The 25,889-nt window shown below is 45.0% G+C and overlaps 1 protein-coding gene across 8 annotated transcripts in view; it reads right to left on the bottom strand.

Annotated features, from left to right (window-relative positions):
• The window catches only part of LOC123375000, a 61,007-nt gene that overhangs the window by 12,006 nt on the left and 23,112 nt on the right, over positions 1-25,889 (bottom strand). For 6 of the 8 annotated variants that reach the window (XR_006581280.1, XR_006581279.1, XR_006581286.1 and 3 more), the window contains 3 exons: positions 10,327-10,392; positions 9,599-9,833; positions 823-957 (listed from right to left, as the gene is read on the bottom strand). Coding sequence is in view for 1 of the 8 variants with exons in the window: in XM_045025507.1 (XP_044881442.1) it covers positions 9,599-9,833 (235 nt within the window). In the remaining 7 variants the exon portion in view is untranslated. Of the gene's footprint in view, positions 1-822; positions 958-9,598; positions 9,834-10,326; positions 10,393-25,659; positions 25,822-25,889 lie in introns of those variants that run through there. The other 2 variants (XM_045025507.1, XR_006581285.1) reach the window with 2 other exon arrangements.

Below are 25,889 nucleotides of genomic sequence, written 5' to 3'. Positions count from 1 at the left end.
CAGCAGTGGGTGCTGAGTGGGACTGGTGGAGGGTCCCCGGCTGGCAGGAGCTGGCGGCAGAAAGCCCCAGAGCGGCATGCCATTAAAAATCGGCTCACGTGCCACCTTTGGCACACGTGCTGTAGGTTGCCGACCCCTAATCTACATTAACACCCTATGATCCCACCTTCCAGGAAGATCAATGTTAATCCAACTTCCTTCCATCATATATTAAAATCTCTTTTGTTTCATCAGCATAAATTTCAAACCAGGTTGGGGGACAGGGCCCCTGCTGTTGCCCTTGGTCCTTAAGGGAAAAAATGCCATCTGATCAGGGACAAGACATGACATTGCTCAGAGGCAAGGAATCTTAAGGAATATTCTCCTTACAAGTCATTATTGGGGTCTTCAGAGGAGCTGGTAGTTCCCCCTTGCCAACACTGGACAGTAGAAATGCCTTTATAAAGACACTATCATCATAGTAGTAGTTGTCTTCCTCACACTGAGCCTGTCCTACAGTCTGCAGGGAAATACAGACAGTGAAGCTGTCATCACACTAGCGAGGTGATTAATTCATTTTCTGTAGCTGATGCCCTTCTGTTTTCCTCTCTGAAGAGGAGCCTCGTCATCTAGAAAAGTGGGTCCAAGGCTGAGGGCCTGAGCACTCCAGGAGTATTTTAAACCCAGAGTTGACTGGAGTCTAGGCAGGACACAGATCTCTGACTGTGGAAGTGTTTTTCAATGACTGCATCCACACTTTCCGAATGGTGGGAGTTCAACTCCACACCCGCACTCACTAAATGCTGTACCCTCAGGTGAGGAGGAAGATGATCTCAGAATTACCTGCTGGATGAGGATTGACATGGCTTTGTGACAGATAAGGAGCCTTCACTTGGGATGAAGTAGTATGTGAGGGGCCAGAGGGATGCAGCAAATTGGCTGCAGACACGTAGTCTGACACTCGATGGAGCCTTCATCCTAAATGAAATGGAACAACAAAATAGTAGCAGAGGGTGGGTCACTGGGTGGAGTCGTTGCCTATCCATGTAGGGTGGGAATACACAGTATGTGTGTTATGCTGTTCCTCTGTGTAAAATAACAGACACTATCCCAGTGAGTTCCTGATAATAATGTTTTATCAATAACTAAAGCAATTTAGGGAAAGTGGTTTAAGACAGTGAGCAGCCACCCCAAGCACGGCAGGCAGGCTGCCTTCGGCGGCTTGCCTATGGGAGGTCCCCGGTCCCACGGATTCGGCGGCACGCCTGCAGGAGGTCCACCAAAGCCGCGGGACCAGCGGACCCTCCGCAGGCATACCGCCGAAGGCAACCTGCCTGCTGCCCTCGCGGTGACTGGCAGAGCGCCCCCTGTGGCTTGCCGCTCCAGGCATGCGCTTGGCATGCTGGTGCCTGGAGCTGCCCCTGGTAAGCAGTAGAGGAGCTAAAGCATTGCTGACTCCAATATTGAACTGGAAACCCCATTGTAAATAGTAGCTTCATGAGTCTTGTCAAGGTTCCTTCCCCACTCTGAACTTTAGGGTACAGATGCGGGGACCTGCATGGACACTTCTAAGCTTAATTACCAGCTTAGATCTGGTATCGCTGCCACCATCCAGATCCCTCCATCTGGAACTCCCCCTTTCCTCCCAAAACCTTCCCCTCCCAGGGTAACCTTGAGAGACTTTTTCACCAAGTTCCTGGTGAACACCGATCCAACCCCTTGGATCTTAACACAAGGAGAATTTAACCATCCCCCCTCTTTCCCCCCCCCCAATTCCTGGTGGATCCAGATCCATCCCCCTTGGATCTAAAAACAAGGAAGAATCAATCAGGTATTAAGAAAAAGGCTTTTAATTAAAGAAAAGAAAGGTAAAAGAAAATCTTCTGGGAGAGATTAGCATTACCAGCTACTCTCTCAGACAACAGATTCAAAATGCAGAGGATGTTCCCCTGCGCACAAATTTAGTTACACAAAAATACCCAATTTTGATAATTCCCTTAATGGTATCATGACAAGTTACAAAGAAAATAAACATAAACCTATTTATCCCTTTCTAAAACTTACTACTCTGATAAGAGGCTGGTTCCTTGATCTTTTTCACTCCGGCTGAAACCTGAGACTCTAAACAAAGGAAAACTTCTCTCCTTCCTTTTTAAATATCTTGTTCCCCTATTGGTTCCTCTGGTCAGGTGTCAGCTAGGCTAGGTGAACTTCTTAATCCTTTACAGGTAAAAGAGGCATTAACCCTTAACTAACTGTTTATGACAAGTCTTTGTGGTACTTAGAAAAATAATATTGAGAAATGGGATTTCTGAGAAGAACCCAGACATTCAGCCACACAACAGTGTGTGAGATTAAGAAGGAGACATGATAAATTGCCTGCAGGGTTATCTGTGAAGCTGTCAGCCTATGTGCCATTCTGAGGCATTTTGGCTTAACTATGTGGCTCAAAAACTCACCCCCACCCACTGTATAGTATGTGTAATACAGAACTGTTTTCTTACCAAGAAGGCCCCAGAACTCCATTCTCTTCTATTGATATCAAATAAGGAAGAGAAGAGAATCACTTTATTATCTGAAGTTTGAATGCAAAATCTTGAATCTGACACAGCAGAACTTCTAAAATAACTGCAATACAGCAACCCACTATCCAGCTCTTCCTGATACAAAGCTGAGCCCTGAATGCACTGACAGCTGGTCCTGAGCTAGGGGACTTCATAATGAGGGGTGTGGTAGAAATGCTAGGCCAACCAGGTGTTAGGTCCATAAAAGGGCAATGCACAGGATGTTATGTATGTGTACAGTCCTGCCCTGTGTACCCAAGTGTTTGTGATCATAGTGCCCTCTCTAGAGACTTGTCCAGTCAAAGCCCAGTACGAACATGAAAATGTTGATGTGTTAAAGAAATATTGATAAATGTCCTGATAATACTGAACTTTTCAAAAATGACTTTTTTGATACCAGTCATAGCGACTGCACTCAGCTAATAGCTTGCTTCCAAAATTCTTAAAATGGCAAACAATTGTTAAACTAGAATTCAGACTGTGGAGTAGGTAAATATTATCTCCAGTTTAAAGACTGATAAACAGAGGTGCAGTGAAGATAGATATTGATAAATATTTTAGTTATCTAGGATGAAATGTGAATTCAGTTTCTATTATGAATAACATTTTCTGCACAATGTTGGTGATTGAAAGTCCACTGTAGTCAACAGGGGTCTCCATTGAATGTAATTGGCTTTGGATTAGACCAAACATTACACTTTGCTTTCAAGGACCTCAAAATGCCAAATAAGAAGTTATACAACATCTTTTCCAATCCTTACCATTATCCCTATTTTAAAAGTGAATAAAGGGAGGCACCATAAAGGTGATTCATTTCCCCAAACCAAATCAATTCTGAAGTGAGGGTAGAGCCCAAGAGTTGTGCCTCCCTAATCTAACTACCAGAACCTAATTTAGTGAGAATTCCTGCTGAATCTCCAGGAAAGCTGTGTTCCCTTTGTAGTTATGCCATTGAGGGTATGTCTACACTACCAGCCGGATCGGCTGGTAGCGATCGGTTTATCGGGGATCGATATATCGCATCTCATCTAGACGCAATATATCGATCCCCGAATGTGCTCCTGTTGACTCCGGAACTCCACCAGAGCGAGCGGCGGTAGCAGAATAGACGGGGGAGCCGCGGCCATCGATCCCGCGCCGTGAGGATGGGAGGTAAGTTGAAATAAGATACTTCAACTTCAGCTACGCTATTCACGTAGCTGAAGTTGCATATCTTACATCGACCCCACCCCCTAGTGTAGACCAGGCCTGATTGACTGTGACTTAACTACGCTGCCCCAGTGATAGAATGGGGATAATATTTTCACCATCTAGTCTCTTCTTTTTAGGTAAAGCAGTGTGGTTTTCATCACCTGGATACTTTGGGGGACGGGAGCCAAATAATTAATTTGTGCTATGGGGGCAGAGTCATATTGATTTTGATCACTTGGGAGAAGTTGCAAAGATGAAGGATTGCTGAATTTCCTTTTGTGGTTGGAGTGAGTTTAAGGGAAGGAGATGAATTGTTTTGTGTTGTCAGGAGTGATTGTTCTGGTGAGAGGGGAAGTTGAATTAGTTTTGCTTGTCTGGGTGACAAATTGGGTGGGGTTGCTGGGGTTTGTTGGGGGTGGAAGCTGATTTGTTTTTTGGTCACTGAGGTGCCTTGTGAGAGGAGGAAGGTTTGGTTTGGGAGAGATGAATTGCCTGTGCTTGCCAGGGTGCATTGGCGGTGGAGGGCAGGAGCTGAATGGATTTAGGTTGCTGAGGTGCATTGACAGGGGAAGATGATGATGTATTAGTGTAGAAGAATAAATGGGCTGAAAGCACCAGGGATGTTAACATGACCCTCTCTCTTTCCAGCATTGAAGATTCGGGATTTAGTATAGGAAGCCTGCTTAGTACCAGGGCAAACAAAACATTCTAAATCTTTGTCATCTGTTATTAAAGATACAGAGCAGGAAGGAGAAACAAAGCTCTGGAAATGTGAAGTATCAAGTAAGCTTTAATTTTAACATCTCTTGTTCCCCTTAGCTGGAGAGAGATTTTAAACAGAAAACCCTCGTCTGACAGTCTGTTGGATGGTATTAAAAATAATAACTCTTCTTTTGGGGAAAAAGTGAAGAAGTTAGCTGAGATGGACTGGAGCTGCTGTCATTAAACTCCAATCCTGTTTCCTAAAAAACCCAAGAGAAACAGACAAAAAGGGAAAGAAAAGAAGAGCAAAGACAGAAAATGCAGCTTGTCTCTGCTGTTGAGTCTCACTTACAACCAGTGATTTCCCTACACCCCCTCTGAATTTCCCCAAACCCCCTTTCTTCCCCCCCCCCAGTTTTGTGAACTAGTTACATGCTGGTTTAGTGACTGGAAATCTGAATTGACACTGAAACATTAATACACTCTTTAAAAGCATATACAGTGTATGATAAAATATGTGTATCTAAAAAAGTATAATAGATTTGACAAGTATGAACATAGACTAGCTTCCTTGCTTCCTTGTACAGCTGTTGTTTTTTTATGATAATGTCAGTGCATTCATTTTGGTGATTTTGGCCAACCTAATAATTTCAAATGATGATTTGTAAGCAAAGTCTAAATGAGCTCTCCCTGACAGCTAGTGATGAGCTGGGGGCTGGGAGGAAAGGCTTCAGGACCAGATTGTATTTACATTCACACCTAATCTACCTAGGTGTCCAGCAAACAAAGCTGTGTTGTCCAAGTGATAGATTTTGGCTGGGGTTGGGTTACAAACCACTTGAATGTGGGGGAAGGAGGGATGAAATGTTGTTCTTATTTTATGAGTAAAGGGCAGTAGAACTGTACTTAGCCTGTGACGATTTGAAGGCATCAAGAGAGAGGGTGGGGACCTGCCCCTCTCTACTGTTTAAAGACAGAGCTGATTAGGCTCCATAGATAGTCTTTTGTTCTGTTGAGTGACCATTGCAGCCAGAGCTCCCCCCGTGGCATGCCGCCCTGCTTGGGGTGGCGCAAATCCTAGAGCCGCCCCTGGGAACAAGCAAGGTGCCTTCTTGCCCCCCGCCTGGGAGGTGTAGTCACGTGAAAGCAACTCTGATCTCTGAGTCTCCACTGACCAAGGACAACACCGGTGAGTGGGGTGCAGTGAAGGGAAAAGTGAGGGGCATGTTAAATAAATGTTTGTTTGTTGGGCTATATTTTAGTGACTTTGCTCCAGAATACTACATCTGTGACTGGGAATGGAAACTTATATAAATACGTTTCCTAGTAGGCCAAGATTTTTAAAATGCATTATTTGCCAAGGTTGTTATCTCACATTGTTGCTCTCTTGAGAGGTGATTATGTTGGGGAGTTTCTGTACTAAACATTTTTATTATTATAATTAGTTTTTACATAAGAATGGTCATACAGGGTCAGACCAATGGTCCATATAGCCCAGCATCCTGTCTTCCGACAGTGGTCAAGGCCAGGTGCTTCAGAGGGAATGAACAGAACAGGGAATCATCAAATGATCCATCCCTCGTTGCCCATTCCCAGCTTCTGGCAAACAGGCTAGGGACACTCAGAGTATGATGTTGCATCCCTCCCCATCCTGGCTAATAGCTACTGATGGACCTATACTCCAGGAATTTATCTAGTTCTTTTTTTAATCCTGTTATAGTTTTGGTTTTCACAGCATCTCCTGGCAAAGAGTTCCACAGGTTCACTTTATGTTGTATGAAGAAGTACTTCCTTTTGTTTTTTTAAAACCTGCTGCATATTAATGTCATTGGGTGACTGCTAGTTCTTGTGTTATGTGAAGGATTAAATAACATTTCCTTATTCACTTTCTTCACACTAGTCAAGATTTTATAGACCTCTATTGTATCCCTCCTTAGTCGTCTCTTTTCTAAGCTGAAAATTACCAGTCATTTTAATTTCTCCTCCTGTTTCATACCCCTAATCATTTTAGTTGCCCATCTCTGTACCTTTTCCATATCCAGTATAGCTCTTTTGGGATGGGGTGAGCAGATCCACACACAGTATTCAAGGTGTACACATACCATGGATTTATATAGAGGCAATATGATATTTTCTGCCTTATTATCTATCCCTTTCTTAATGATTCCCAACATTCTGTTCGCTTTTTTGACTGCCGCTGCATATTGAGTGGATGTTTTCAGAGAACTATCCGCAATGACTCCAAGATCTCTTTCTTGAGTTTTAACAGCTAATTCAGACTCCTTCATTTTGTATGTATAGTTGAGATTGTTTTCCAATATGCATTACTTTGCATTTATCAACATTGAATTTCATCTGCCATTTTGTTGCCTAGTCACCCAGTTTTGTGAGATCCCTTTGTAACTCTTCGCAGTGTGCCTGGGACATAACTATCTTGAATAGTTTTGTATCATCTGAAAATTTTGCCACCTCACTGTTTACCCATTTTTCCAGATCATTTATGAGTATGTTGAACAGTAATGGTCCCAGTACCGATCCCTCTGGGATACCACTATTTATCTCTCTCCATTCTGAAAACTGATGCTTTGTTCCTACCCTTTGTTTCCCATATTTTAACCAGTTACTGATCCATGCGAGGACTTCCCTGTTATCCCACGATGGCTTACTTTTCAAAAGTCACTTTAAATTAAATACATTTTTAAAATATATATATATTTATATATATAAAGCTCATGCTGAAATAAATTTGATAGTCTCTAAGGCCTGGTCCACACTGGGGGGCAGTGTCGAGGTAAGATACGCAACTTCAGCTACGGGAATACCTTAGCTGAAGTCGAAGTATCTTATTCCGACTTACCTCCCGTCCTCACTGCGCGGGATCGACATCCGCGGCTCCCCCGTTGACTCCGCTACCGCCGCTCGCTCCGGTGGAGTTCCGGAGTCGACGGGAGCACATTCGGGGATCAATATATCGCGTCTAGATGAGACGCGATATATCGATCCCCGCAAAATCGATCGCTACCCGCCGATTCGGCGGGTAGTCTGGACGTACCCTAAGGTGCCACAAGTACTCCTGTTCTTTTTGTGGATACAGACTAACACGGCTGCTACTCTGAAACCAGTATTGCAGTGATTCTCAAACTTTTGTACTGGAGATCCCTTTCACATAGCAAGCCACTGAGTGTGACCCCCTTCCTCCTCATAAATTAAAAACACTTTTTTATATATTTAACACCATTATAAATGCTGGAGGCAAAGCGGGGTTTGGGGTGCAGGCTGACAGCTCGCAACCCCCCCACATAGTAACCTCACAACCCCTTGAGGGGTCCCAACCCCCAGTTTGAGAACCCCTGCAGTATTGTCTGGGGAAGAAAGAGGACACATGGGGTAGGGCTGGAGAGTAAGACAGAGTCTCACATCACAGCTGGTGTCCAGGTTTTAACTAGAGCTCGGAGAGGTGACAGTATCATCTGAGTCCCTCTGTGGCAGGGCAAAGACTCTCTGGCACAGCACCTCCTCCTGGTTGTCTCTGGAATTAGCTCTTCCAGCCAAGAGCACCCTCTGCAGGCCAGTGTCTCGTCTGCCGCTGGCCCCCGTGTCCCTCCTGGAGCCCAGTACCCCTTTATCTTGGGTGCTGCCCCCTGGCAGTGCCCCACACTCTGGGTCTCCCCACACTCTGGGTCTCCCCTCCCAGGGGAACCTCCACCCTCTATCCCCACCTTGCCTCAGTGTCTACTGCCAGTTATCATCTAGCTCCCTCTCCCTGGGGCAGACTGCATTCTATAAACCACTCATCATCGTCAAGGGGTTTGGACCAGCTGCCTCTGCCTATATCTGGGCTGCCCCTCTGCAGACCCAGTACCTTTGTGGGCCCTTAACTCGGTCAGCAGTCTGGGACTTAGCTAGGCTGGAGCTCCCTCTGCCCTTCCCCAGCACTGTTCACCCTAGGTACCTGCTTCAGCTTCCCAGGCAGCCAGGTCCTTCTCCCTCAAAAGGCTAGAGAGAGTGTGTGTCTCAATCTCTGGCCCTCAGCCCTTTTATAGGGCCAGCTGTGGTCTGATTGGGGATTGGCCCCACCTTTGGCTGCTTCCCCCAATCAGCCAGCTTTTCCCCTGCCACAGCCCTCTCCCAGGGCTGTTTTAAGCCCTTCAGGGCAGGAGCAGGGTAACCACCCTGCTACACCCTCTCTCTGACCTGGTCTGTTCAGGAGATCTCTCAGGATTAGGATAAAGAAGGTCTGGGCCCCCAGGAGATTGTGGCGTGTCAGCCATGATGGGAAGTTCCTTCCTTCCTTCCCCCTTCTCTTGTCCTTCAGTCAGGCAGCATTTCCCTTTGTTTCACCTCCACACCTCCATATTTCCCCCCAAAGTACCAGGAAAGTGGGTGAGCGACATCTCCTCATTAATTAGGCCCAATTTCTGCCACACCAATTTTGGTCCATCAATTTCTGGGCCTGCCCTCCTCTTGTTTACCAGCCATGGTCTTAACAGAGTTCTTGAATTGTGTCAGTTGGCCCTTATGTTTTAACTAATCCTGTGTTTTTTCTCCGTTTTGAACCTTTTCCCATCAATAGTTATTGTTATAGGTTATTGTGACATTTTATCAACAATCACTCACTGCTTACACTTGAATTCACAAGTAGGGTAAATTTGTAGGCCCAATTATGAGACCAGTTAATTGATTTGGTCACCGTGGTGCATTTTTTGGGGGGAGCTGAATTAGTTTTGGTCGCTGGGGTGCACTGAGCAGGGAGGTTGGACTGGTTTGGGGCACCTGGGGTGGGCTGTGAGGGATTGTATTGATTTAGATCACCAGGGAAAGCCCCTCTACAGCAACAAATCAGTTCATTCATCCAGGAGGTTTTTACCTTTTCTCATGGTAGTTAGCTTGGAGATTCTTAACACACACCTCTCCCTAGCCCTGCGTGTTAGATGGTGCATTGGGCATTTGGCTTGAGGAGCATCTATGGGGTAAACAGAGTTTGGAGCAGCCATGGGATTTGGGCAGATGAGGGGGTCATAAAGCTATTAGCAGCACAGCTGGTTCCAGGAGCAGCCCATGTTGTTTTGATAGAAACAAAAGCTGAGTGGCACAGTAGTTCAGTGCTCCCTGGTAGTTAGTGCCCAGGACAACTGCCCTGCTTGCCCACCCCTAGAACCAACCTGACTGGTTCAGTGTACTGAGCTGACAGTTCTTCTTTGACTGCTGTCCCTGTGGGTGCTCCACTGTAGGTGGTGCATCCTGGCACCGCTCATTGGAGACTTTTGGTAGCAATGTCTGGTCAGGACGCGCATGCACAGTAGGTGCCTTGTGGCGCCATTTGCGCTCATGCGTCCCGGCCCCCCTCAGTCTCTTCTCCACCATCCTCAGCTGTAGATGGAGCTCCATGAGCAGTGTCTGAAAGAGAGAGAAAACAAAATAATTAGATAGTACAGTTAGTTAATAGGTAGCTCTGGGTAGTAGATAGTGTAGATTTTGTCTCAAGTTTTAGTTTTCAAACTAGTAACCCTCCCTCTCCACACAAAACAAAAATTGATCAGTCATAATGCCAGGCTTGCCTGGATTCAAAAGATGCAAGAAAATGATGACTGTCTCAGACAGACACTCACAATGCGTCCATTGTTTAAGAGAGATGCATGTCCCTCAGAGATGCGCACACTGCAACAATCTCAAAGTCAGAGCGAGGAGAGACAGAGATCTGAGACTAATAATGATTTTGATGGAGAAATCCCTTACTCCTCCATTGGACAACAATAAGGACTAGAGAGAAAAAAATCCAGGAACTGCCTCCCTGGAGAGGGGAAGCACCCTAACCTCCAGAAAATCGAGGAAAAGGGATGCCTCGCCCTCACAGAAGGAGCCATTAAAGATAAAATGGTGAGAACATTACCCTCGGTGCTGACAGCCAGCAGGGTTAGCACAGTCAATGCTCTGGGCACATCCAGCACCAGCTGCACTGCAAGAATGAACAATAAAGAGAGGGAGTTGAGTGGAAGGCATAAGACCGTCTCCTCCTCCATGGAACGGTCAACTCCAAGGAAAGACCCAGTGCCGACAGTACCTTAACCAGTGATGCCACCCCCAGTACAGACTCCATTGGAGCAGTTACCAGCAAAGGCTAAATCAGCCACATTGGCAATGACTAAAGTAACACACAAGAAGTCAGTAATGAGGCAAGTGCCCAAACAGACATATACGGCACCAATCACCCCGGCCCTGATTGGACCAATAACATCAACACAGGGTCCCCTATACTTGATACCGATGACTCCCTGGTGCCGTTGGCATTGATAAACCAAGACCCAATGTCCATGCTGCACTTCTCTAGCGAGGAGGAAGAAGATATGGAGGAGGGAGTATTCTACTCAAGTCATTCCTCCCCATCCGGTGCTGAACCTCAGCCACCACTTACTAATACCAAAACACGTCTGAACAGAGATATGCCTCCATGGTTGACCAACCCATGGATGTGCCCACCCTTCCCATTCCCACTGCAATGGGCACATTGGGACCCATGAGCAATGTACAAAGCACAAATGCAAGGGATTCATGTCCCTTGAAGGAAGCAAATACGACCTCCTGCAGAGACAGCCACAGAACCATCAGAGGCTCCTGAGGAAACTATAGAGGAGTTGGACGAAACACAAGAAGTGTCACCGGACCACAACTCCTCTTCATCGCCAGATGAGGCAGTCATGCCCGCTTCAGCCACAGTGATGGATGATCTGAAACAATTCCAAGAATTGTTTGAGAGTGGCCCAAAGCCAAAATATCACACTGGAAGAGGTGACAGAGAATCAACATCAGCTACTAAAGATACTCCACCTTACATCCACAACTAAAATAGCACTCCCAGTGAATTCCACACTGTTGGGACCGACAGACACAATCTGGCAAACTCCAGCTACCATACTACCAATGACTAAGAGGCTGACAGAAAGTATTATGTTCCCAATAAAGGAGAGGACTTCCTAGTCTCCCACCCTCAACCAAATTCATTGTTGGTGGACATTTAAGCCAGAAGGGTAAACAACCCCAATATAAGAATACACCCCATGACAAAGACGCCAAGAGATTAGAGCTCTTTGGCCGAAAGGTATATTCATCTGTGACCTTCCAATTCTGAATGGCTAATTATACAGCACTGCTGGTGACATATGATCATGGTAACTATCAAAAAATGAATTAATTTCTACCTCATTTATCTGTGGAAAAGAAGGAACAGTTCCAAGCCATAGTGACAGAGGGCCAACTAATAACAAGAACAGCATTACAAGTTGCACTAGACATTGCTGACACAGCAGCCTATACAACAGCTACGGCCATAGTAATGAGGAGAGCCTCCTGGCTACAAGTATCGGGCATATCCAGAGAACTTCAATTAAAAGTAGAAGACTTCCCTTTTGATACAGAAAAAATATTTTCAGCAAAAGCTGATGATATCTTGCACTCACTAAAAGACTCACAGGCAACTCTACATACAAAAGGAATATACCCCCCCTCACTCCCAACAGACGTAGAAGATTCCAACTATATAACAGGAACCGGGACAACCCAAATCAATGACAATAGCAGTGTCCATTTGACAACTGTAGACCTCGCCACCAAGCACAAAGGCATCAACCACCACGAAACCAGACCTCGACATCATAAACACCATCAAACAAGCCACAGTTTTGAGGATTTGGTCGAGGGTCTGACCGACCTCCCACAACTTCCAGTGCAAATTACATCCCATACCCAAATCTTTGGCCATTGTCTTCAACCATTCTACCGAGTGTGGGCAGCCATTATGATGGACAGTTGGTACTGGAAATAAGATCTGGATATACCATCGCCTTTACTGTAGGAGAAGGATTTTATATAGCACTATAAGAATTAATGTATGATTTGATTTCATCCTGCTAGCCACTCTTTTTGAATAGCAGAAAGAAATGACCCTCTGGGACTATGAGATTCTGTTTTCCCATATGCATTACAATTTGGGCCCTCTTTAACTCTTTGTTTTAAGATTTAGTAAGTAAGAGACAGGATTCTCTATTGTGTCTATGTTAAGTAGATCAGAGAAACATTGAAGGCCTGGGTCTCAATGTAAATTGTCTTGGTTGATTATAAAACTTAGCAAGGTTTAATTTGCAATGCCTTTTTGCTTGATATAAAATAATACTGTTCGTATTCTCAATCTGTTTGTGTGAATGAGGAATGTATGCATCAGGAAAAGATAAGGTGTGAAGGCCTTTGGTATAGCCAGAATCAAGGAAGAAGGAGTAAAGAGACTTAAAGGCCATCAAAGAATCATCAACACGCATCCATAATGAAGGACAGATTGAGGACCCTGAGGTGAAGGTTGGCACTCCTTAGGACAATTGATTAAATCAGAACAAAGGACAGGTTTACCCTCTCAGAGGTATATTGGAATGTTTACACCAATTAAGAAGCAACCAGTCACAAACTGACACAGCAAAATCCATAGACTTCAACAAAGAAAAAAACCTATAAGAACAGGGTGCTTGGCCATGGGACTTTGGGTTCGTCTTGCCACACTCCAGGAGCATTGGATCACGACCGATAGAGCCCTGCTCCCCTCTGCGACCAATATGGCTGGCCACTAGATTGATCCAGACTCTGGACTGGTAACTATAAACATCAGTGAAGGAATGTGTGTGTGTGTGTGTGTGTGTGTGTGTGTGTGTGTGTGTGTGTGTGTGTGTGTGTGTGTGACTGAAAAGCATATGCTAACTATTGTATTCTCAATAAATGCTGTGTATTTACCTTCCTCTATAAAGATCCTGTGTGCTTTGTATGACCGTAAGATTTTTGGTGGAGAATTGCGAAAAGAGGAAGAGTATAAGCACTGTAATTATTGACAATACTGCTAAGTGATTGATCATTCAGGTGTGCACACCCCCGGTCATAGAGATACCGGGCAGTAAATAGGGAACCAGGTATGGTTACTATTATATTCTCTGTTGGTATTTTATGAATTGAGAATTTGTTATGATTAAAAGTATACACAGCCTCGGTCGTAGCAGGGCTGAGAGACAGGAGAGAGGTTTAGCATCCCTCTCTCCACCCCAGACTGCTGGGGGGAAACAATTGGAGGTGGGTATACCCCCGGTCATAGAAGAGCCGGGCAATAAGGGGAGGATTAGAGTCCTCACTCCGACAGGACCTGTCTGTCAGGGAAAACTAGAAAAAAAGTTATAGGTGCATACACCCTCAGCCGTAGCATGACTGAGCATAAGAGAACTTAGAGTTTCTCGCTCTGCCCCTAGGAGGAGTTTTTATATTTGGTATATGAACCCTCGGTGGTAGAAGACTAAGGCTTTGGCTACACTTGCAAATTTGCAGCGCTGCAGCAGGGTGTGAAAACACACCCTCTCCAGCGCTGCAAATTGCGGCGCTGCAAAGCGCCAGTGTGGTCAAAGCCCCAGCGCTGGGAGCCGCCCAGCGCTGTACGTTATTCCCCACAGGGAGGTGGAGTATGGACAGCGCTGGGAGAGCTCTCTCCCAGCGCTGGTGCTTTGACTACACTTAGCGCTTCAAAGCGCTGCCGTGGCAGCACTGCTGCGGCAGCGCTTTGAAGTGCAAGTGTAGCCAAAGCCTAAGCAATACAGAGGGAAGCTTAGCATCTCTCCCTCTGGCCCAGAGTGGGTTAAAATCATAAGCCCCAGCACTGCCCCGGGCAAACATAAGATACAGATCTTGTTTTGATCTCTGAAGGATATAGGAGTTTGGGCAGTGTAGTATTTTTTGTGAGTGATATTGTGGTTATTTCACAATTTTGAAATAAATGTTTAAGGAAAGGGACCAGGAGGGGTGGGGGCTAGATGAGGAGCCCACCCTCCTTGCTGAATTGGTAGTGGAACAAATCTTGTGCCCATGGAAAGGCACGGTTCATTGGAAAAAGCAGGATCGGGCCCAGACAAGCAGGCAAGCAACAGATAGAGAAACTGAAAAACAGGTTGGAAGCCCTAAGGGCATAGTGTCAGGAGTAAAAAAAGCAGTAAGTGCAGGCATGAATCCCTGGAACAATACCTACAAAAATCTGAGTTGATAAAGGTGTCATTTTGGGAGATAAGTGATTTAAGGAAAGAGAGTGAAAAGTTAACTCTACAGAGGCTGGAAAGAATTAAGCAGTTAAAGTTTGTAAAAATGTTAAAAAGAACCATGTTAAAGAAAAAAAAAAAGAATTCTTGGTTTCTTTGCAGCAATTCTGAAGGAAAAATGGGCCCTTTTCCAAAAGAATGTCTGTAAATAATCCAAATAAAGAGACTATCTGATTGAAATCAGTTGACTATGGACAATTTAGTCAAATTTGCTAAGAACATAGGGGGGTTCTATTGGAACTTAACTGACCCAAATGTATAAAGGGAATATAATCTATGTACAGCTATGTAAAAACAGAGCAGTGTAGAAGGAATGTTAAGGACAAGAAAATTTGTATGTATCTGTCTGTGGAAACATGTGAGGTTCTAAGAACCTAAACCAACACACCTGGTTTGTAAAACTCCTGTTTTGTAGGTTTAAGATAAATTGGTTTGGTTTTTAATAATGCCACTAAAATCCATTTGACTCTTTAATTCAAAGTTGCAAAACTGACAGACCTTTTTGCAAGACACAGGTAATTAGTGTTAGCAGCAAAGAGTCCTGTGGCACCTTATAGACTAACAGACTGTATTGGAGCATGAGCTTTCCTGGGTGAATACCCACTTTCTGGGATGCTGCTTTTACAGATCCAGACTAACACGGCTCCCCTCTGGTAATTAGTGTTGTTTGGCTTTGGGATTTGGCATTTAACCCTTAAGGGGTAATGTGATTCTTTACAAAATTTAAAATGTTTTTAAATAAAGACCAAGTCATGGCTGCAGCAAGGCAGTCAAAATCAGGAGACTAGGAAGAGATTCTGGATTCTTTTTGTTTGTTTGTTTGTAACAAAATAGCCAATGAGAGCTGTAGTACAAGAATTAAAAATTAAAAATAAATAAATAAAAAAGACAGTGCCCCTCTGAAGCAACAGCAGGGGTGAGGTGCACAAAACAAAAAGAAGCAATGTTAGAAACACTTAGCCTTGGGATGGCTCCATTCTATGCATCCGAAGAAGTGAGCTGTAGCCAACAAAAGTTTATGCTGAAATAAATTTGTTAGTTTCTAAGGAGCCACGAGTACTCCTGTTCTTTTTGTAATCAGACTGTCACTTTGATAAAGGTACATGAAAACTCTGTAAGAACAAAAGAAACAGTTGCACCTTATATAAAAATTGATATGTATGGAAGTTAAACTATAGAAGGAATGTGCATTTTCCCCAGGACATGTGCAGTGTATATTATAGAAGGGGTGAAAGAAAAGCAAACTAAACATGCTACTTAATTAAAATCCTATTCGGGCTCCAAAGGAGCCACAATAGATTGTGTTTTCTTTTTCAGATCTCTGTGTGTTTTGGAAGCAAGAGTTAAAAGTAATTAAAACTCTGGTAAAAGTTAAGTGTGTCTGCTAATGGCTTTGAATCCAAAAGCCACCTCTGTGTTGATGCAAATTACCTAATGGATTGATGAAGGAGAGAATTGCCAGCACAGAGAAGCTACAGATAAAGGACATACCTGGTCAGCAAACAAATTGTCTAAATAAAAGGCATGGTATAACAAGATACCTTTAATTGAAATACATTTAATGTTAATAAGTACCCCTGTAACAATGTATAGTGTGTATGATTTTTGAAAAAAATCTTTTTTGGTAATGATGCTTCTCAACTATTACCTGTAAATAAACTTAAAGCTTAACACAGCAGGAAAAAAACATTACAAACTTGGTCTGCTGCATAAAAAGAAAAACTAAGGTACACCTGGATTTAATAACTGAACGGTGAAATAATTTCCCCATAACCCTTAAAAGGTAGAAGCCATTAAACCCTGGCCTGCCTATAGAACAAAAACAGAGAAAATATGAGCAAGGGTATTTGTAAAAGGAAGGAGTATTTTAAGCAATAATCAATGCACCCCAAGAGGGGTAGAAAAATGTTATTTTTGTCTTTCAGAAAAAGCTGATACCAGCTACAGGACAACCTAATACAGAGACAAATGAAAGTGAAAAGAAGGAAAAACCAAACCATACTGCTATAACTATGGAATGTACTGAAATGCAGATACTTGCTTTGTCCACCTTGGAACACAAAATGTTTTGGGTAATATTGGGAAACACTAAGGTTTTGATGCACTTGTTAAAGCAAAGGAAAAGATCATTGTTTGGTACCTATCAATATAAATGGATGCAGTATGTCTCCAGTACGGTGAGACCAAATTTGTTAAGTGAAGAAATTGTTGTTAAAATCACACACCAACAGGCTCTGGAAGCAAAGATATGGAAAGTTAACCCACTCCCCATATTGCACATGGGATCATTATGGCTGCCCCAGACCTCGAGCCAATGGGCTGGGGAGGGAGGAAAACTATTGGACACCAGAGGTTGTACCGAGTGGACTCCTCAAAAGTGGGTATGCTTGTCCATGCCTGTTGCTCCAAAGCCCTGTAGTAAAGACATCTCACTAGGATCCTGTATGTGGGTAAAATGGATAATGAGACCAAAGTACTGTATAATGGACAACGTCTATGTGTTAATTTGTGGAAAGAAGTGTTTTGAAAGAATGGAAGTGTTAGCAACCTTCCAATAGACAAATGTTAATGTAATGTAAGTACTGTCTTTACCAATAATCAAGTCTCAGCTTACTGTGAGCACTGATTTAGGGCTTGGCTACACTTGAGAGTTGCAGCGCTGGGAGTTACAGCCCTGGTCATACAGCTGTGTAGGGAAAGCGCTGGTGTGTGGCCACACTCACAGCTGCCAGCGCTGCAGTGTGGCCACATTTGCAGCATTTGCAGCGCTGTTGGGAGTGATGCATTATGGGCAGCTATCCCAGCGTTCAAGTGGCAGCAACGTGCTTTTCAAAAGAGGGGGGTGGGGTGGAGTGTGACAGGGAGCGGGGGAGAGAGAGAGAGAGAGAGAGTGGATTTTTGGAGCCGACACTGTGTATCAGCTCCCTGATTGCAAAATCAGAAAATTTTCCCGACCCCTTAGTCTTAACTGCAAACAGCCTGCAGACCAGATAAGCAGCACGGACTCCCTCCCCCCCCCCCCCCGCTATTTCTCTCGTCAAGCAAACACTCAACCCCTGTGAATGAGGCAGGCAGGGGGATAGCTCATTGTCAGTTACAGAATGATCACAGCAAACAGGAGCTGTGTTTGTTTTTTAGATAAGCAACTCCCGGAGCCCCAAGTTCACAACAAAACAAAGAGAGGCTGCATAACAAAACAAAGAGAGTAATTTAGTTACAAGCATTCTGGGATATCTCCTAATACCCTGGAGGCCAATAACAGCGCTGGTGTGTGGTCACACCTGACGAGCAGCGCTGCATCACCAGCGCTGCACTCGTTATTCCCCAAGCAGACCAGGTGTTCAGCCAGCGCTGCAGCCAGGGAGTTGCAGCGCTGGATGTGCCTTGCAGGTGTGGACAGTTACTAAGTTGCAGCGCTGGAAAGCCTCCACCAGCGCTGCAACTCTCAAGTGTAGCCAAGCCCATATTTTCTGGATGGTCTCCCACAACTACTGGCACACTAATATTACTACCCCTAATTGTTTTAAATCGTATGTGTTTAATTGAAATGTTTGGAATGTGCTGTTGGATAAAACAAATGTATGCAAAGCTAGAGTCACAGGGCAAAAATCACTTACCAGTATTTTCTATTACACGGACTAAATAAGAAGTGACACTGGCGATTAATAATCTTAGTGTCAAAAGGGGGATATATAGGAGTAGGATTTCATATAGCACTATAAGAATTAATGTATGACTTGATTTTATCCTGCTAGCCACCCTTTTTGAATAGCAGAAAGAAATGACCCTCTGGGACTATGAGATTCTGTTTTCCCATATGCATTACAAATTGGGTCCTCTTTAACTCTTTGTTTTAAGATTTAGTTAGTAAGAGACAGGATTCTCTATTGTGTCTATGCTAAGTAGATTAGAGAAACATTGAAGGCCTGGGTCTCAATGTAAATTGTCTTGGTTATTGATTGTAAAATTTAGCAAGGTTTAATTTGCAATGCCTTTTTGCTCGATATAAAATAATACTGTTCGTATTCTCAATCTGTTTGTGTGAATGAAGAATGTATGCATCAGGAAAGGATAAGGTGTGAAGGCCATTGTTATAGCCAGAGTCAAGGAAGAAGGAGTAAAGAGACTTAAAGGACATCAAAGAATCATCAACACGTATCCATAATGAAGGGCAGATTGACGACCCTGAGGTGAAGGCTGGCACCCCTAAGGACAATTGATTAAATCAGAACAAAGGACAGGTTTACCCTCTCAGAGGTGTATTGGAATGTTTACACCAAATAAGAAGTAACTGGTCACAAACTGACACAGCAAAATCCATAGACTTCAACAAAGAAAAAAACCTATAAGAACAGGGCGTTTGGCCATGGGACTTTGGGTTCGTCTTGCCACACTCCAGGAGCATTGGATCGCGACCAATAGAGCCCTGCTCCCCTCTGCGACCAATCTGGCTGGCCACTAGATTGATCTAGATTGATTGAGTGTGTGTGTGTGTGTGTGTGTGTATGACTGAAAAGCATATGCTAACTGTTGTATTCTCAATAAATGCTGTGTATTTACCTTCCTCTATAAAGATCCCATGTGCTTTGTATGACCATAACATTACCTCCATCCCCACTCCGCTTCCCCGTCCCTCTTCAGGGACCCTTCTTATGAGCACCTCTTCATATAAGAAGTGAAACATCTCGTCCAAATAGGTGCCATAGAACAGGTTCCAACAGAACACAGATGGAAACGGTTCTACTCCCACTACTTTTGAACACAAAAGAAAAACGGGGGATGGAAACTCATCCTAGATCTCAGGAAACTCAACACATTCGTTCGCACCCACAAATTAAAAATGGCCACACTGATGTCAATAATCCCTGCACTGGAGGAGGGGGACTAGTTTTCAGCCCTCAACCTACAAGATGCGTACTTTCACATAACTATACACCCAGCACACAGACGATTCCTACGTTTCAAGGTAAGCAAACATCACTTCCAATACAGAGTGCTACTGTTTGGATTATTCACAGCCCCGAGAGTCTTCACTACCTACCCTCCTACCCTCTACTCTGGAGTTCTAAATTGGATCTTTGCAGTATAGAAGAAACTAAGGGGGGGCCACAAGGCCCTTCTGCGCATGCATGTCCTGACCAGACACTGCTACCAAAAGTCTCTGATCAGCAGTGCTGGGACGCTCTGCCTACAATGGAGCACCCATAGGGACGTGCATCTTGAAGAACCTCAGTTACTGCACAAGTTGAGTAACCTTCTCATCTACTGAGCTAGTAGAAAATTGCAAAGGGGCTTGTGGAGCTGAGCTGTAGAGGGGCCTGCCGGCTGGCTAAGAGATCTGGGGAAGGAGCCTGAGGCCTGCTCTGAAGCTCCTGCTCACAGTTATGCCAGCACGCACTGTGATTTTTAGAGAGGCGGGGGAGTGACAGGATTTTAGCTGAGGGTGCATCCCAGTCTGTGATGACACAAGAAGCTCCATCCCTCGGGAAATCTCTCTCTGGCTGGCTTCCTGCCTGCCCCACTTTGGTCTGTTGGGAAAGAACAACAAATCAGAGCTGCTGTAGGAAGAGATCTCCCCACTTTCCCCTCTTTGCAGCCTGAAGCCATTTTAGTGTGGGTGGAAAGGGGCAACAGAAGAAGTCCAGTAGCTCAGGGTACATCCTTTCCCTCCTTCACCTCTGGTCCTGTAAGCAATGAGACAGCTCCTCTGCTCACACACACACACACACACACACACACAGACCCTAGTCTAGGAATGGGTAGAGAGAGTGGAAGGGAGAGAAGGAACCTTGCTGTAGCCCCACAAAACTTCTGCGGGGGGGACGATAGCAGAACTCCAGGAGGAGCAGAGGTCAGGCTGGGGGGTTGAATTGATGGAGTGTGAGGGGGACAGGCAGAATTGCTCAGTGTCCCTACTGATGTGGGGACTTGAGGGACTGGATTGCTTTGGATGTTGGGGGGCCAAAATTACTTGTTGGGCAGAGGATGGGCAGATGTAGGGGTGAGAGCTCCTGCATCAGGGGCCATTTGCCTGTAAATATGGAGTGGTGCTAGCTGCTTTTCCTACCTTTCTCTCTCCAAGGACCCTTCAGATCTTTTCCAAACCCACTGTCAGACAGATGTACCAGCCCCGGAGTCCCTCTGCTGGAGGTCTCGTGGTCCTATTACACTCTGCCCCAGAAAAGGCAGTAGAGGAGAGTCCTCCAAGCTGCCTAGAGTGGCTGCGTGGGATGCAGCCAGTTAGAAAACACCTGCAGGGAAGCAGCCAATCAGCAGGACCATATAAAAGGAGCAGCAGGGCTCAAAGTTCAGTCAGTGGGCAGGGACTGGGGAGTGAAGAAGGTGCTGGCTGGCGGGCGGGCGGGCAGCTGGCTGGCTGGGCTCAGAGACGATAAGGGCTGTGGGGAAGTGGCCCAGGGAAATGTAGTTAGTTAAAGGGATCTGGCACATGCGTGCTACTTATAGGGATAAGTTGGGATCTGGAGTACTGAATGGGTCGTCCCCCCCAAACAGTCCCTGGGGAAGAGGCTAAGCCCTGAGCAAGAGAGTTTAAACAAGACCAGGGAAGTGCTGTATCTGGAACTATGTTACCCCTGGAAGGGGGCCAAACTGAAACTGACTCAGCTGGAGAACTGGGGTCACTGAGGACTTAAGGGAAGGCAAAGAGTCTCCAGGGAGGAAGTCTTGGGGTGCTACTCCATCCCACAGCAGGAACCTTTCCCAGATAGCCAGACCCTACCTGAGGGTACTCATAGACTCATAGGCTTTAAGGTCAGAAGGGACCATTATGATCATCTAGTCTGACCTCCTGCACAATGCAGGCCACAGAATCTCACCCACCCACTCCTGTAACAAACCCCTAACCTATGTCTGAATTATTGAAGTCTTCAAATTGTGGTTTGAAGACCTCAAGCTGCAGAGAATCCTCCAGCAAGTGACTCATGCCCCATGCTGCAGAGGAAGGCGAAAAACCTCCAAGGCCTCTGCCAATCTGCCCTGGAGGAAAATTCATTCCCGACTCCGAATAGGGTGATCAGCTAAACCCTGAGCATGTGGGCAAGACTCACCAGCCAGCACCCAGGAAAGAATTCTCTGTAGTAACTCAGATCCCACCTCATCTAACATCCCATCACAGACCACTGGGCATATTTACCTGCTAATAATCAAAGATCAATTAATTGCGAAAATTAGGCTATCCCATCATACCATCCTCTCCATAAACTTATCAAGCTTAGTCTTGAAGCAGATGTGTCTTTTGCCCCCACTACTCCCCTTGGCAGTCTGTTCCAGAACGTCACTCCTCTAATGGTTGGAAATCTTTGTCTAATTTCAAGTCTAAACTTCCTAATGTCCAGTTTATATCCATTTGTTCTTGTGTCCACATTGGTACTAGGCTTAAATAATTCCTCTCCCTCCCTAATATTTATCCCTCTGATATATTTATAAAGAGCAATCATATCTCTCCTCAGCCTTCTTTTGGTTAGGTTAAACAAGCCAAACTCTTTGAGTCTCCTTTCATATGACAGGTTTTCCATTCCTCGGATCATCCTAGTAACCCTTCTCTGTGCCTGGTACTGTGATGGGTCCTGTTGGACTGTTAAGTGACTGAGCCCATGGAGGGCTGCAGGACATTACTGTGGACAACCGAGATAGTCCTGGTTGGACAGTATACCCCAGAAGGGGTTTGTTTTGTTTCACTTATGGACCGTGTGAGACTTGGCCAGAGGTCTGAGTCACCAAAGACCTGGCTGATGAGCTCAGCGACCGACAGGAGGCACTGTGAGCAGAGAAATTGAGAGGCAAAAACTGCAGGCATGCACACACTTGCTCACGTTCAGTGAGTGGACTCTGCTACACACCGATTGACAACACCTTCAACTTCTGGGTTTGAAAAACCAGTAAGTTTTTATTCCACCAGGTTAAACATAATCAACATTACAAGAGTGTTCCAGTAACCCTTCTTACTGCCAGAGGAAAAGCCTCTAGTCTGTGAACCCCATTACATATGTTCTTTTCAGTCTTTGTCCCACAACATACAATTTTGCTTAATACTTCTCCTAGAACAACAGCTCAGATCAAAAAATTCCAAGCTAACATCATCTGTTCTCCACAATAATAAATTTGGGAGTGTGTGCAACAGTAATTGTCTCTCTCTCACACACACACACTGGGGATGGGCATGGGGGATACAAAATCAAGAGAGATCAAAGAAACATATAATCTTTTTTTAAATAAAAAAAAGATTACTTTTGGCCAATCTCATGATTTTGTGTGGCCTGACTCATCATAATTTTTTTATATTTAGGCTGGTAATGCTATAGCATAGGCCATCCTCAATCCACTCTCTTTCCCTATTGGCTTTGCGGAGGCAGAGTCAAGCAGAGTTTTCTAAAAATGTTAATTGCTTGAACAATTTCCTATCTTAGCCCTTGCAGAGGCCAGTTTCAAATGTTACCCAGAGGCGAAGCTTCGTGGTATTAGAGGGAAGGGAAGGATACAAGGAAACATTAGACAATTAGCAAAATATTTCTAAAGGAGGCCAATGTTAGGGACTTACTTTTCAGAACTGATACTAGTTATCAACTCTAAAAAACAAGAAGTGTGTGGGGATTTTATTTTAAATTTACAAGATTGTTCCAAATCCGCCTCAAAATGGGACTGAGTGCAGTCCTGGATGTGGGAAGGCTACAACACCACATAAAGCAATGACCTGATAGCTGACTGGGTGAGAGTGAACAAAGCCACAGTGCACCAATAATCTAGGACTGGACTGTCCCATAGGATTATTGGGAAGTTTCTTGGTAGGACCCTGTCATTCAATGACCATGTCTGTTTTTAAAATTCTCCTCTGTGTATTGAAGGAGAGCCCTGTTTTTTTAAATCATACAAAACTATAAGTCCCTCCCTTCTCTCCCTCCTGTAGGGGACTTGCTGGGAAGCAACAGTTACTGCTCTGCATTCATGATGCCAGCACCTCACATTACCCCAAAATGCACTATGGGAACTGAAGCCAGAGAGTGAAGCTGCCTGAGCCGTATTATTTATCCCCATTATTTCAATTAGATATGACATTGTCCTTCACATCCCTTCCTAAGATCTATTGATGCGGAATGGCTGGCACATTCCATCCTAAGAGGCACCTGAATGTCAGGGTGGTAGAAGTAATCCCTAAACTCTGTAAAGCGCTTCGAATGCTATATATAAATATGAAGTTATCATTTATTATTGCTGATGAGAACAGGACCCTAAATGGTTCATTTTCCAATAGGTTTTCCGATGGAACCCTCTTGTGGCTTTCCTGGATGCCTTCCTTTGTCACTAATCTTAATTTTGCCATGAAATACTGCTTGGCTTGCTACTAAGGACTTATAATACTCACAAATTCTCCAATTCTGGGTCTTGTTAGCACCCATAGAGCTAGTGAGGAAACTCATGACACACCTTCCTTCAAGCGAACAAATGGAATATAGTGGCTTGGGGTACACAGCTTCTCACACAGTATACCCTCTCTGGTGTATAAAAATCAGCTGGAGGGAACCAGCAAAAGAAAGACCCCAACCCTTTTCTCTCTTCTGACTCAATGTGTCTTTGAAAGAGTCTAAAAGAACCTCCCAAGACTTTTGATATACCAGTTTATTTCCCTTTCCCTGACAGCATGTGGAGATTCTCCCCATTTTAGCGCTCTAACTTTCTCCTGTAAGCCACCAACCTGATAACTCAGAAGGAGCAGACAGCATTTGCTCTCTAACTCCCCGTTTTAGCTCTCTAACTTTCTCCTGTAAGCCACCAACCTGATAACTCAGGAGGAGCAGACAGCATTTGCTTCAGAGCCTCTTGATACCATTCCTTAATCAGTAGGTGAGCTTTCACATGGAACTCCTGCCTACCAGAGGCTGAGCAAGGTGCCTCCACGGTGCCTTTCAAATCTGGGAGCCAAGAAACAAAGGCAAGATACATTGATGGGCAATGAGCTGGGTCTGGGTCTGGCTGGAAGGGCAGAGCAGAGAACATGCATCCCTCAGGCCAGACTAGTATGCCAGGCTGCTGCCTAGAAAGCAACGTGTAACTAAAAGGATCAAGGGCTCAGTCTATTTTACAGACTTTCTTGGCATTGCTGACAGAGATAATTGGAACATTCACATTGACTTCACTGAGATAAGAAAACAAATGTTTTTTTATTTAATTTGGATTTATTGCATTTGCTTCCCTAGATCATCATCTGTCTTGAGATTTGGATCAAATGAAAGGGAGCGTACTAAAATGAGTAAGCTGTCAAACTGGCATATTGGGCAGATTTTTTCTTGTTACTCTTAACTTTTAGCATTCGTGTCAGAAATGCAGCCTCCCTCCCCTATCTTGTAGGCCCTACCCCAGGGGTGGCCAGCCTGTGACTCCGGAGCCGCATGTGGCTCTTCAGAAGATAATATGTGGCTCCTGTTAGGAGCTCACTCTGAGGGGAAAATGGTGGTTGCTCAGCACCCACCGGCAGCCCCATCAGCCCCTCTTCGCTCCCCCAGCGCCTACCTCCCACTGGCGGCCCCCCGCAATCAGCGCCTCCTCCTCCCTCCTCCGTGCCTCTTGCCCGCTGTGATCAATTGTTTTGTGGTGTTCAAGAGACTCTGGGGGGGAAGGATGGAGGAGTGAGGATGTGGCATGCAGTGCCCCTCCTTCCCCTTACTCCTCCCACCCACTGTGATCAGCTGTTTCATGGCATTGAGGAGGCTTGGGGAGGGGGGGAGAGGAGGAAGGACGTGGTGCGCAGCCTCACCTCTCCCTCCCCCAGTGCCTCTTCCCTGTGCCTTCTGCCCACTGTGATCAGCTGGTTTGCGATGCACAGGAGGCTTGGGGGTGTGGGAGAGTGAGGACACATCTCACTCAGGGGAGGGGGCGGGAAGAGATGGTGGGGACATGGGGAAAAGAGTGGAGTGGGGGGCAGGGCCTGGGACAGAGCCAGGGGTCCAGCACCCCCTGGCCGGCACCGGTGTCTCCTTGAATAAAGCACACGGTGACTAGCTGGTGTGGAAATTTTTAATCAAACTGTTTCTTACACCATCTAAGAATGGAAGACAAGTGCAAACAGGAAAGAAAATTGAGGCTTCCAACAGGAGTGGGAGAATAAATACTATTTCATTGAATGTAATGGTAAGGCCATGTGTCTTCTTTGCCAGATGTGTGTGTCTCGGTTCAAATCTTCAAACTTGCGGTGTCATTTCACTTCTAACCATGCACATATGGATCAAGAATTCCCACAAGGTTCTGAACGCCACACTTTAAAACTGAAAACTTTGAAAAAACAAACAGATATAGAAGCCAAGTTCTTCACCAGATTTGCTAACCAATCGCA

Source organism: Mauremys mutica, chromosome 7 (assembly GCF_020497125.1).
Source record: "Mauremys mutica isolate MM-2020 ecotype Southern chromosome 7, ASM2049712v1, whole genome shotgun sequence".
Lineage (NCBI taxonomy): Eukaryota > Metazoa > Chordata > Testudines > Geoemydidae > Mauremys > Mauremys mutica.
Note: the sequence above shows the minus strand (reverse complement) of the source record. Positions and strands in the feature narration are given on the sequence as shown.